This window comes from Ctenopharyngodon idella, chromosome 2, assembly GCF_019924925.1.
Source record: "Ctenopharyngodon idella isolate HZGC_01 chromosome 2, HZGC01, whole genome shotgun sequence".
Classification (NCBI taxonomy): Eukaryota; Metazoa; Chordata; class Actinopteri; order Cypriniformes; family Xenocyprididae; genus Ctenopharyngodon; species Ctenopharyngodon idella.
The window spans coordinates 40,888,424-40,901,410 of NC_067221.1; the positions used below are offsets into that span (position 1 = coordinate 40,888,424).

At 35.3% G+C, this 12,987-nt stretch overlaps 1 protein-coding gene across 3 annotated transcripts in view; it reads right to left on the reverse strand.

The window, feature by feature from the left end:
• Nucleotides 1–12,987, reverse strand: part of eps15l1b (epidermal growth factor receptor pathway substrate 15-like 1b) — a 38,859-nt gene that overhangs the window by 4,254 nt on the left and 21,618 nt on the right. For 2 of the 3 annotated variants that reach the window (XM_051863665.1, XM_051863672.1), the window contains exon 22: nt 10,835–10,928. In XM_051863665.1, the coding sequence (XP_051719625.1) occupies nt 10,835–10,928 (94 nt within the window). Of the gene's footprint in view, nt 1–2,857; nt 3,019–10,834; nt 10,929–12,987 lie in introns of all 3 variants that reach the window. The other variant, XM_051863655.1, reaches the window with a different exon arrangement.

Sequence of the window (12,987 nt, forward strand, 5' to 3'; positions counted from 1 at the left end):
TAGTTTAATGATGGAAAAAATGGTCTGTGCACAAGATGGGCATGAGTGCATTTGCTATTTAAACAACGTGGGCGCTGGACATTGAAATAATAATGGATAACTGCGTCAATCTGAAACTAGCAAAAAAAACACTTGCATCACACCTACGTGGCATTAAGCCGGGTGTATGATAGGGCCCTGAATCTTCAATCGAACCGATTTCGGACTCTTTTAGAAATGAGGTGATGCTGCAATGTATATTATGAGAAAATAAAAGTGTTTTTTGACCTTTGATTCACGTAAATCTATTGTAGGAGACTCCAAAACAAATTTAGGAATCTTTAAAATAGTATAATAGGGGCACTTTAACTATTAAAGATCATTTTACTTAACTGTTTAATCATATTGTCTAAGAGGTTATGCAAAATAAATGCAGCAGTGATACTTGTGCACTTTTTTTTAATTGTGGAGCAATGTTTCTAGCAAATATACTTAACTCATTTAAAAATTGATTTTATATTTTCATCCAAAAAGCATTTAAAAAAATTGCAAAATGAACATAAAGTAACTGACACTGTGGTGAAACCAGTTGCCACTCCATGTCAGAAAACAGGAAGTGTTTTGGTAAATGCTTCTCACTTTTCTAGACCAAAGTGTCATTCTGAGGTCATATTATCATGATGCGTTGGTAAGGTCACTTGTACGCATAGTGTAGTTCAGGTATATAAAAGGGCATTTAAAACCATCAAAAACATTTTTACCACAAGAGTCATGATTATCCAAGTTTTTGGTGTCAAACATGCTAAAGCAGTTTTCATATATAGATTTCTGGATCAAAGTTGAAGAAAATAATATTGCACTGGCTAGAGTTGCTGCAGAAACCAGTAAAATGTTATTTTATTTCCTAGTAAAATAATTACATTAAAACAAAATACATTTACTTAAAATAATTGTAAGATAACATAACAGACTGTCTTGTTTTTAGATTATATATCTGGAATTAAATGTATTTTTGTGCCATATTAGCAATTTTTTTGTCTTGTTCAAAGTATAAATTTAGTGAGATTTATGGTTAAAACAATTTTTAGGGTAAATCAAATAAGTCAATTGATTTTAAACCTTGTTATGGATGAGCATGATGTATAACTTGTGTGAATATGATTATGAAGGATGCTTGTTAAACATCAAACAGCTGCTGTTTATGTGTCATTCAAACCAGATTAATGACTACCAATAGAAATGTATGGAAATTATCAAATTTTTAACCAGAAATTGCTCGTCTCATCATATTAATGGAAATATGCATTCAAATCAGAATGTAACAAAATGATCATCTTCCACTATTTTGTCACAAAAACCAGAAATTATATTTTGGTGAACTATCTTCAAAAAGTCTGACCCATGTGTGTTCATGAGTCATGAGTTCACTTGAAATCAAAGGTTTGGTCCAATCTTCAACACCAGGTTTGTTCCACCACAGAACTTCCTCTTGTTGTTCCTGTTCTGCTGCATCATCATCAGTAAGCAGCAAAGACCTAGAGTAACCTAAAACTAGAGATCAGTGTTTTGTTTTCATGTCATTTCAAAACATGTTTTAAACATGTCTTGGGGATTAAAAGACAATTAATATTCCATAATATTATCGATTTGAGAGCACAGATACTATCGGATGAGACAAAACTTGGGCTGGATGATGTTGGCACTATTCTGGATAAATTTAGAATTACAATTTTTTTTTTGTTGTTGTTTAAAATAGAGATCATAACTCTCCCACGATTCTGAATAAACAATGAAACAAAATAATGTAATTTACTAGAGGTTCCATTTAAAAAATATTTAATTCATTTGAACTATTTATTTATTTATTTATTTATTTTTTAAATCAGTTTGAATGAATGATTCAATGACTCACTCATAAATACTTCACTTGTTTCATTTCTGGATGAATCAACTTCTTTTGAACAAATCTCTTGAATGAATGATTCAATGACAAATACATTTTTAACAGTCACTTGTTGTCATCTACTGGCGTAATGATCATTTGAAGCGTGAAGTTACTTTCAAAAGATAATTTACTCTATTTTGATCACTTCCATAGACATCAGTGTTTATATCCGAACTATAAACATTTATCTCAGTACTTCTGTGATCATTTAAATTACTGTAACACAGAAATAACGATACTGTGTGGTTGAAAACACTGGTTGTGAAGCTGTTTCATACCTATTCATGACAACAGCTCTCTGGATCAGAACGCAGATCTGAATGTTCGCTGTGATCGTACTTGTCAGAGGTTTGATAGACAGACGAATCGCTGTCATAGCTGAATTGAACTTTTTTCATAATTAACTTTGCAACATAGACACTATTTAATGAACTGAGTTGAATCAAAACTGAACTAATTTGAACTGAATAATGACACTATAGTCTTCTGTAGAGCTGCTTTATAGCTGAATAAAGTTTGAAAACTTGAAACTTGAAGTGATTTGAAACAATATGTACTGTTTAGAGTGCCATATCCAAAGTCTTCTGTAGTCATATGATGGCAAAGACATTATAGTCGTATGGACTAATATTAAAGTACAAATACATATTTTGTGTTCCACAGAACAAAGAAAGTCATACAGTTTTGGAACAACATGAGGGTGAATAAATGATAACAGAATTATGTAAAGCGAGGCATGATTTTGACATTAACATGTGCAGGATGATGCAGACGGGCAAAACGGCAGCGAAGGAAGCAGCGGCAGCGAATATTGGCATGAAGCAGATGCAAGTACAACTACAAGCTGAACAGAAATGGGGTGCTAAAACGATGACAGCAGAAAGAGAAACTAGCTAGATGGAGACGATTTAGATGGCATGATGCTGGACTTACAGCTCTAAAGTCTGTAAACCCTGTGGACGGGTTAACCGCAGACCGTAACGAAGAGGACGAGGAGACGGGTCCTCTGTCCGTATGTGTCTTTTGAACAGCTGGAGCACCAAACCCTTGATTATGAACCACTGAACCGCTATGCGTGATGGCCGAATTCTTCCCTGAAATAGTGTCAAAGGAAACAAAGATAACTCCCAAAACACCAACAGAACAGTTCAGGTACAGGACAGATCATTAAAAGTTACAAAAAGTTCATTCAAAGTCCTGGAGGATTTGGTCAAAAGCAGCTGAACTTTATTTTTCTGATTACTTAGTCAACTACGAGCACACCTCACATGATTTGACATCAACATTTTAATCTAATGTAAGCACTAATAGGAGTGATGACTGGTTATTTATATGCAGTTGCTTTAATAAAGTCCAGTTGCTTTTGTCTCAATTCTGCAATGACCTGAATGAAAAAGACCTTCACAAACTGAGTAAAAGGCTCTAAATGCAGGACACCCTGGATATGTGAGAAAAAGTGACAGCAATCAAGAAACAGAAGAAAAAAATGTAAAAGTCTGTCTGATAACAATCAGGTGTGATTTACTTTCACATGAATTCAGCAGCTCCATTTGCCTCAAGAAAATATCTAGAGAAGAGGGCTGACATATCCGCAAATCCAAATATTGAGAAAACAGTACATTACTGATTATATTAACTTAGCTAAAGAGGGTGTGCACGTGACGTCACCGTCGGCTGGAATAACTGTGGTTACGCCCACTGAGTGGCAAAAAGACTGAGGCCGCATTGGTTTTTAAAGTGAATGCCACGAAAACACACACAAAACACATCTAAAATGGGAAAGAGCTTTGCGATTGACTGTACAAATAGATTTGACAAGAAATCTGAGGTATATTTTTAAAGACTGCCAAAAGCTACAGAAAAGAGAAGCAAATGGATCGCTGCAATTCACAGAAACAACTGGACTCCAAGCAGCGAAATGTGGATTTGCAGTTATTATTTTGTGTCAAACTGCTGAATTTTGGGGTAAAATCGATACCCTTGTACTGTTATATATTGTATTGACAACTCATCAATCCATCTTATATTCTGTATAATTGGATGTTTTTAAATAAACACTGACAAAAACTATACAAGTTTTAGGGCTGGACTATATGACGAGATATATAACATTGATATAAGTGATCACCTGGATTTAGACCTACAATATTTTATTCATATAAAGCGTTCAGGAAGCGTAATGGATCTTTGGTAAGTTGTATGGAACATTATCAAGTCCAACCATTAGTTTAATAGTTTGTTTTACTCGTGTTTTCGTAGTTTTCCCTATTAAATCCAGTCATGCAGCAGCTCATTTGCCACTCAGTCCAGCTGAGGGGGTGTGTTCCGGCAGGAAAGTGACGTCAATGCATACCCTTTTCAGTGAGCTGAGTGCAATGCATTCTGGGTTTTTCTCCATAAAGTACCCATGCAATGCTGATTTACAATTTTAACAAAATAATGCATCTTAAGCCCAAAGTATACTTCAGTTTTTACATGTACACGAGGGTCCAGGTATAAATTTCTTCACCAGAATAGCCATTATGAAATAGCTGCAGCTTTAGTTTAAAAAAATACATTTTTATTGGTCATAACTTCTGGAGAAAAATAACGCAGACACTGGACAAAGATGAAACTTTCTAGAGCTCATGTGTCGACCGCCTGCATTCGCACACGCTATCAAATGGAGTACACTTTAAAAGGCTACGCGTATGACTGTACGCATATGCTAGCATTCGCGTAAAAAAACAAAGTATAATTTGGTCACTATAAAATTCCAGCCTACCTTTTGGAGCAGATGATTAATTATCTTTGATTAAATGAGTGCTTTAGTTGCACAGAGGCCCATGAGCCCTGCAGCGACTGACATCTATTCGATTAGGCTCATATTCACCAGCGGTGCACCAACACAACTGCAACGGTTTCACTTCTTCAAACTATGAGCAATATTTACAAACCATTAAAAACAGCCAACAACAACCACAACCCCACTATACTACCCTACCAGATTTAAATGAGCTTAAATGTGATTAAAGGTGAATCTTATGAAACCTGTCAAGAGCAAGAAGCAAAGAAAAAAACAATATATATGCAATTAAAATCATTACAGTAAGTCATATATATATATATATATATATATATATATATATTAAACAATTTTATCACATATATACATGTGTGATAAAAATGATATATGTGATATATATATATATATTATAAATATATATATATATATATATATATATATATATATGTGATATATATATATGTGTGATAAATAAAGTTTAATTATCAGCATAAAAACATTACAACAGGTATTTTTCAATTAATATATAATGATTTTATGCTGATTAACTTAAAAAATTGTATTACTTTAATAAGTATCTAATGATAATCAAAATTGAGACATATACATATATATAGATATACAGTGGGTACGGAAAGTATTCAGACCCCCTTAAATTTTTCACTCTTTGTTATATTGCAGCCATTTGCTAAAATCATTTAAGTTCATTTTTTTTCCTCATTAATGTACACACAGCACCCCATATTGACAGAAAAACACAGAATTGTTGACATTTTTGCAGATTTATTAAAAAAGAAAAACTGAAATATCACATGGTCCTAAGTATTCAGACCCTTTGCTGTGACACTCATATATTTAACTCAGGTGCTGTCCATTTCTTCTGATCATCCTTGAGATGGTTCTACACCTTCATTTGAGTCTAGCTGTGTTTAATTATACTGATTGGACTTGATTAGGAAAGCCACACACCTGTCTATATAAGACCTTACAGCTCACAGTGCATGTCAGAGCAAATGAGAATCATGAGGTCAAAGGAACTGCCTGAAGAGCTCAGAGACAGAATTGTGGCAAGGCACAGATCTGGCCAAGGTTACAAAAAAATTTCTGCTGCACTTAAGGTTCCTAAGAGCACAGTGGCCTCCATAATCCTTAAATGGAAGACGTTTGGGACGACCAGAACCCTTCCTAGAGCTGGCCGTCCGGCCAAACTGAGCTATCGGGGGAGAAGAGCCTTGGTGAGAGAGGTAAAGAAGAACCCAAAGATCACTGTGGCTGAGCTCCAGAGATGCAGTCGGGAGATGGGAGAAAGTTGTAGAAAGTCAACCATCACTGCAGCCCTCCACCAGTCGGGGCTTTATGGCAGAGTGGCCCGACGGAAGCCTCTCCTCAGTGCAAGACACATGAAAAAACACCTGAAGGACTCCAAGATGGTGAGAAATAAGATTCTTTGGTCTGATGAGACCAAGATAGAACTTTTTGGCCTTAATTCTAAGCGGTATGTGTGGAGAAAACCAGGCACTGCTCATCACCTGTCCAATACAGTCCCAACAGTGAAGCATGGTGGTGGCAGCATCATGCTGTGGGGGTGTTTTTCAGCTGCAGGGACAGGACGACTGGTTGCAATCGAGGAAAAGACGAATGCGGCCAAGTACAGGGATATCCTGGACGAAAACCTTCTCCAGAGCGCTCAGGACCTCAGACTGGGCCGAAGGTTTACCTTCCAACAAGACAACGACCCTAAGCACACAGCTAAAATAACGAAGGAGTGGCTTCACAACAACTCCGTGACTGTTCTTGAATGGCCCAGCCAGAGCCCTGACTTAAACCCAATTGAGCATCTCTGGAGAGACCTAAAAATGGCTGTCCACCAACGTTTACCATCCAACCTGACAGAACTGGAGAGGATCTGCAAGGAGGAATGGCAGAGGATCCCCAAATCCAGGTGTGAAAAACTTGTTGCATCTTTCCCAAAAAGACTCATGGCTGTATTAGATCAAAAGGGTGCTTCTACTAAATACTGAGCAAAGGGTCTGAATACTTAGGACCATGTGATATTTCAGTTTTTCTTTTTTAATAAATCTGCAAAAATGTCAACAATTCTGTGTTTTTCTGTCAATATGGGGTGCTGTGTGTACATTAATGAGGAAAAAAAAATGAATATAAAAATCATTTTAGCAAATGGCTGCAATATAACAAAGAGTGAAAAATTTAAGGGGGTCTGAATACTTTCCGTACCCACTGTATAAACATATAAAAATATTGGCCATATATGGCCATTACATTTGGCCATTTTTTTACATTGTGACATTATGGCAATTAAATGCATTTTATATTATATTATATACATTTAAAATGTAAAGACAATATTTTAGGGGTTAACATATTTAAAAGTTTAAATGTCACAACCCAAAACAATCTTAATGGCAATAAAATTATTTGGTTTATGAGATTCACCTGAAAAAGAAATTTAAGAAAAATTGAAATGGCTTACAAAGGAATGACTGTAACATTTATATCCAAATCTTTTTGAAAGTGTTCAACAGGATCATTCAAAGTGAAAATGCACAAAAGTCTAAACTGAGAAGCTACAAAGGGTCATATAGATTAGAACGGTTCTGTATTTACAGTTCCAGAGGGGTGTGAGAACCTGGCATAAACATATTTAGCCAACCGTGGGAACACTGGTGCTGAGTTTAAGGGTGTGAACCGCGAACTTTAGAGGAACTCACTTCTCTACATCTCTCACACCACTACACAGGCTTCTTGTGCCATGGAGAGGAAGGGCTTTTTTCTTTCTTAACTCAGAGATAGTAGCGAAACTACCAACGCCCCACCCATGCCCTTTCTGTGCCTGTTATAGTAATAAACAAACCACGAACAACACTAAACAATCCCCTGCATTAAACACAAGAAAGAATTAGTAGTGTAAACATCTCGCAGTAAAGGTTAAGCATTGGAATATTCCTAACCTAAAAGAGCTGAATACAGAGTGTAAACATGTATGCTGGTGTTAGAGGTGACATCAGTGTTTATGAGAGACTGCTGCACAATGTTCAAAACAAATTGAACAAGTCACATTTGTGCCTGAAACATTCGAGCGTGTGAACACAGACACTTCTAATAACTTTGATTAAATTAACAATTAATAACAAATTATACAACTACTATATCCATCTTTATCTGCATACATACACTCATGTAAACCGATATATATACTGTATAGAAAATCTTAACTGCGTGATTGTTTATATGGTCAATGGAAATGATATAATTAGTAATGAAAACTTGATTTCACTCACAGCTACATTCATAATTTTATTGCACAATCAACATTGCAAGGGGCGCCACATCATTAGCATTTTAATAATAGTATTATAGTAACAGTATTGTTCGTCTTACACGTCGGTCAGTCTAAATTGGGGATTCTTGGCCAGAATGCACTATAAAGTGACCAGATGCAAAATTCTGGCTAAATGATGCTGTTGTGCCCTTGAGCACTTAAGTGTACTTTAAATTCACTTAAAATACAACATATCTGTAAAATGATTAATCTCTAAAGATCTTTTTTGCACTTAATGGATTTAAAATAAAGAAAATTGCTAATACTTTACAATATTAGCAATTAGTTGCTAATATTAGTCCATTAGTTGCTGCTAGTTAATGCTTCATTAACTAACATTATCTATCAATGAGCAAAACATATGTTACAATATTTATTAATCTTAATAAAATAAAATAAAAACTGTTAATTGTTATTCATTTATTTGTTTTATTACTCATTTGTGAGTTGCTTTGGCCACTGTCAGGTAACCACTATACCACTGATTACGCTGCAGGAAACAGTGATTGACATTGTGGACTAAAACAGCAGCTGAGAACAGACTTTGATAATGCGATGCATTAAGAAGAACAGATGATTCGCCTTTTCCACATGTGGATGCAGGTCAACAAGGCTGAGTTTAAAAGGACTACACAAACACAGTCACTCAAAACAGACTTTCTCACAAACGCACACCTTGCAAATACACACAAACACTCTCTTCTGGAAGACACGCAATCATTTATTCTATCAGTTAGCCTCAAAATGAACAATTTGTCATTATTTACTCACCCTAATGTCATTCTAATCCTGTATTTGTATTATTACAATACCGTTCAAAAGTTTGGGGTCTGTACAATTTTTTATTTTCTGTTTTTGAAAGTCTCTTCTGCTCACCAAAGCTGCATTTATTTGAGAAGTAAAAAAAATTTAGTAAAAATTGTGAAATATTATTACAGTAAAAATAGCTGTTTTCTATGTGAATATATTGTAAACTGTAATTTATTCCTGTGATCAAAGCTGAATTGTCAGCATCATTACTCCAGTCTTCAGTGTCACATGATCCTTCAGAAATCATTCTAATATGATGATTTGCTGCTCAAGAAACATTTCTGATTATTATCAGTGTTGAAAACAGTTGTGCTGCTTCATATTTTTGTGGAAACCATGATATATTTTTTTCAGGATTCTTTGATGGATGTCTTTACTGTCACTTTAGATCAATTTAATGTGTCCTTGCTGAATAAAAGTTAACTTAATGACTCCAAACTTTTGAACGGTAGTGTATGTGCTTTCATTGTATGGAAAAGAGCAGCGTGAACATTCTGCCAAACATCTTTTGTTTTCCACAGAGGAAAGAAAGTCATAAAGGTTTGAAACCAACACGAGGGTGAGTAAATCTTCATTTTGGGGTGAAATATCCCCTCATGTAGACAAATAAACCTGCAGCCGTCCTTTCTTTGACTGCATGACGCTGCAGTGGCTGATGCCGTGCCAAGGCCACTCTTATCTTTCCTGTCACAGCTGTCCTATGATGGGCTCACAACACTCTGATGCGTTTCGATATCGCTAAAATGGGGAAGTGTTTGACTTTCCATTATCAGACTCGCAGTGCATGATCTGTCATATTATTGAGTTTGTTGCCATTATGAAATATGATGTGGGTTGTGAAATGCGGTCCAGGTCTGAAGATGTTTATAATTAAAACTTGAATTATTAATTGTAAGAACACTCCAGGTTCAATATAAATCAAGCTTTACCACAGAAAATCATTTTATCACTACAAGTTGTACAAGCAAAAATTGTGCACAATCGTGCACTTACAACAGAGCAAGTCTAGACATTAAACTAGAATCTGAAAGTATCGCCAATCGACAGTGTATGGGTTAACCAGTAGTTGGACCAGTGTGATAAAAATCACTAAATAATCTGGTTTGCACAAAGTTATATCCAATCACTCCTCTCAGGACTATGTAAAGCGAGTAAACTCAATTGGTATGTGGCAAGATTAGCAGAAAAGTTTGTGATGCAATTATCCATAATGTTTACCAGTGTTGTTATTAACTAAAACTATTAAAAAATAGTTTTGGTCATTAAATTAAAATAAATAAAAAATAAAAATAAAATAAAATGAAAAACATAAACTTAACAAATCTTAAATTAAACATGCTGTATATAAAAATTAAAGCTAATTCAAAATATTAATAAATACTATAATAGTATAGAAATAATAGTAAAATACCACTAACAAAAAAAAAAAAACACAAAATTTTTTTAGGAAGAATTAATAGAAGCACATCACAAACATATTTGTGTTTTAAAACTGAAGGACAAGTTAAAGTTATTTTCTGTCTATTGATTTTACATCTGAATTAACCTGGAATGTTTTTGATGGTTAGCATATAGTTCGTGTCTGGTTATATCTGTCTACACTCGTAAAACTTCCTGACATTTCTTCTCTGTCTAGAAATAATAATAAATCAAGCATATATCAAAACATCCAACACCCATTCTAAGGATTTCATTTAAAATAAAGATTTTCATCTAGACATTACAGTTATTAAATGCAGTTAGTTGTTAATGTGCTGCACACAGCAAGCACTTAATATTATAATAAAATTACTGTACCAGATAAAAATGTCATTCTTTGTTAACCACATAATAAAACCAACAAGATAAACGTCATAATGCATTTTTTATATAATTAAAACTCACACTCTCACACTCTCTCATGCTTATCAGATGAACTAGATAATTAAATCACTAAATCACAAACACACTTTCATGTTGGCAGGGGTTTTCTCACCGTAAGGAGGCGGCGCTGGTCTCTGTGGTCCGGGTTTTTTTGGAGGGGGCAGTGGGTACGTCGGCTTTCGGCTCGTCGGCTCTGAGGTTGAACTCTAAAAATGAACACAAATCACAACACAAGCTACTAATCAAACACAGAGTTAATAATCATGCAAAAAAGGAAATGCTTATTGCATATTGAAAGTATATACTGCCTTTATTTTTTAGTATGTAAAACAGTATGTAGCATTGGACCCTTTTCACATTTCCATGGTTCTCGAAACGGAAAAAAGTTTGGTAAACTTCTATAGTGGTGAACAGAAATTACAACAAACATTTTTTTTTGTGTTTCTGTTTGCCCCAATAGCAAAAGAAAAAAAAAATCCACAATAGTGTTTCTATGATTTCCCAAAAGAGGAAAAAATATTGAGATTGATAAAATTGGTCAGGAGCGAGAAAGATTTGCCGTTGTACTAGAAACACTCACACAGCAGCATTAGCTAGTTTTTGTAATATAGCTGTTTGAGAATGTAAAAAGCCTGCAGAGTTTCAGAGATCAAAGTACAGATAAATGGAGTTATTGTCTCCCAAAAGAAAGGAGGGATTCTGAGGTGCCTGAAACGAGTCGTCAGTAATTCCAGTCTGTCTTTCTTTCTGCTCGAAGCTACATAGGTTTGTTTTGCTTCGAGCTGCCCTCAAACACTGTAGTTGTAGCTGAGACTGGAAGAGTTTGGTTTGTGTTGTCGACTTGCTGAGATGAGACTGATGCGGTAAAAGTGACATCATCGTAACTGTTTGTATCACTGTGTATCAAACACTGTGACACACACCGCAAGTGGTCAACCAATCACAACAGACTGGGCCGTCTGACCAATGAGAGCAGAGTAGACCAATCACAACAGACTGGGCCGTCTGACCAATCAGCTCTCAGAAAGGCGGGGTTAAGAGAGACTGGATCTTCGATCAAACTGTTTTAAGAAAAGAGCTGATGCTGCAATGTATATTATGAGAAAATTAAAGTGTTTTTTGACCTTGGATGCATGTAAATCTATTATAGGAGACTTCAAAACAAAATTTGGGAGCCTTTAAAATAGCATAAAAGGGGCACATTAAAAATGAAAATATATATATAAAAAAACTTAACATATAGAAATGCGTCATCACAAATCTGTGAAAAGGGTCCATGAACACTTAAAAACCTAGTGTTGGGCAGCTAGTGATAAAATCTGGTGTTCTTTTACAAGTATTATATGCTTTATCACTTATTTAGTGATAATGCACAGTGTTTCCTTTGAGTGTTCACATATAATCAACATCTGCGCATGTGCAGAGCATTTTCAATCTCCCCGCCCATCCTTCGCTACGCTCACCAGTCTACATGGTCTTTATGGATTTTCACCCTAGTGCTCTATCTTCTGGCCATTGGACAAACCAAAGCAGATGAGCTCAAGTTCTACATTGTGGTCGACAAAAATCTCATACTTCGAGTCAACTTCTATTGAAAATGTCCATGCCTACAGATTATTTGACAAAGCATCTCAACATGTATGGATAGTAACAAGGACAACTTAAAGGGTTTGTTCACCCAAAATAATGTCATTTATTACTCACCCTCATGCCGTTCCACACCCGTAAGACCTTCGTTCATCTTCGCAAATTAAGATATTTTTGTTGAAATCCGATGGTTCATGTGTGTACCGTGGTTCAATATTAATATTATAAAGTGACGAGAATATTTTTGGTGCGCCAAAAAAAAAAAAAAAAATAACGACTTATATAGAGATGGCCAATTTCAAAACACTGCTTCATGAAGCTTCGGAGCATTATGAATCAGCGTGTCAAATCATTATCATGAGTCAAACTGATGAAATCACATGACTTTGGCGCTCCGAAACGCTGATTCATAACGCTCCAAAGCTTCATGAAGCAGTGTTTTGAAATCGGCCATCACTATGTAAGTCGTTATTTTGGTGCACCAAAAATATTCTTGTCGCTTTATAATATTAATATTGAACCACTGTACTCACATGAACTGATTTAAATATGTTTTTAGTACATTAATGGATCTTGAGAGAGGAAATGTCATTGCTGGCTGTGGAGGCCTCACTGAGCCATTGGATTTCAACAAAAATATCTTAATTTGCATTCCGAAGATTGACGAAGGTCTTACGG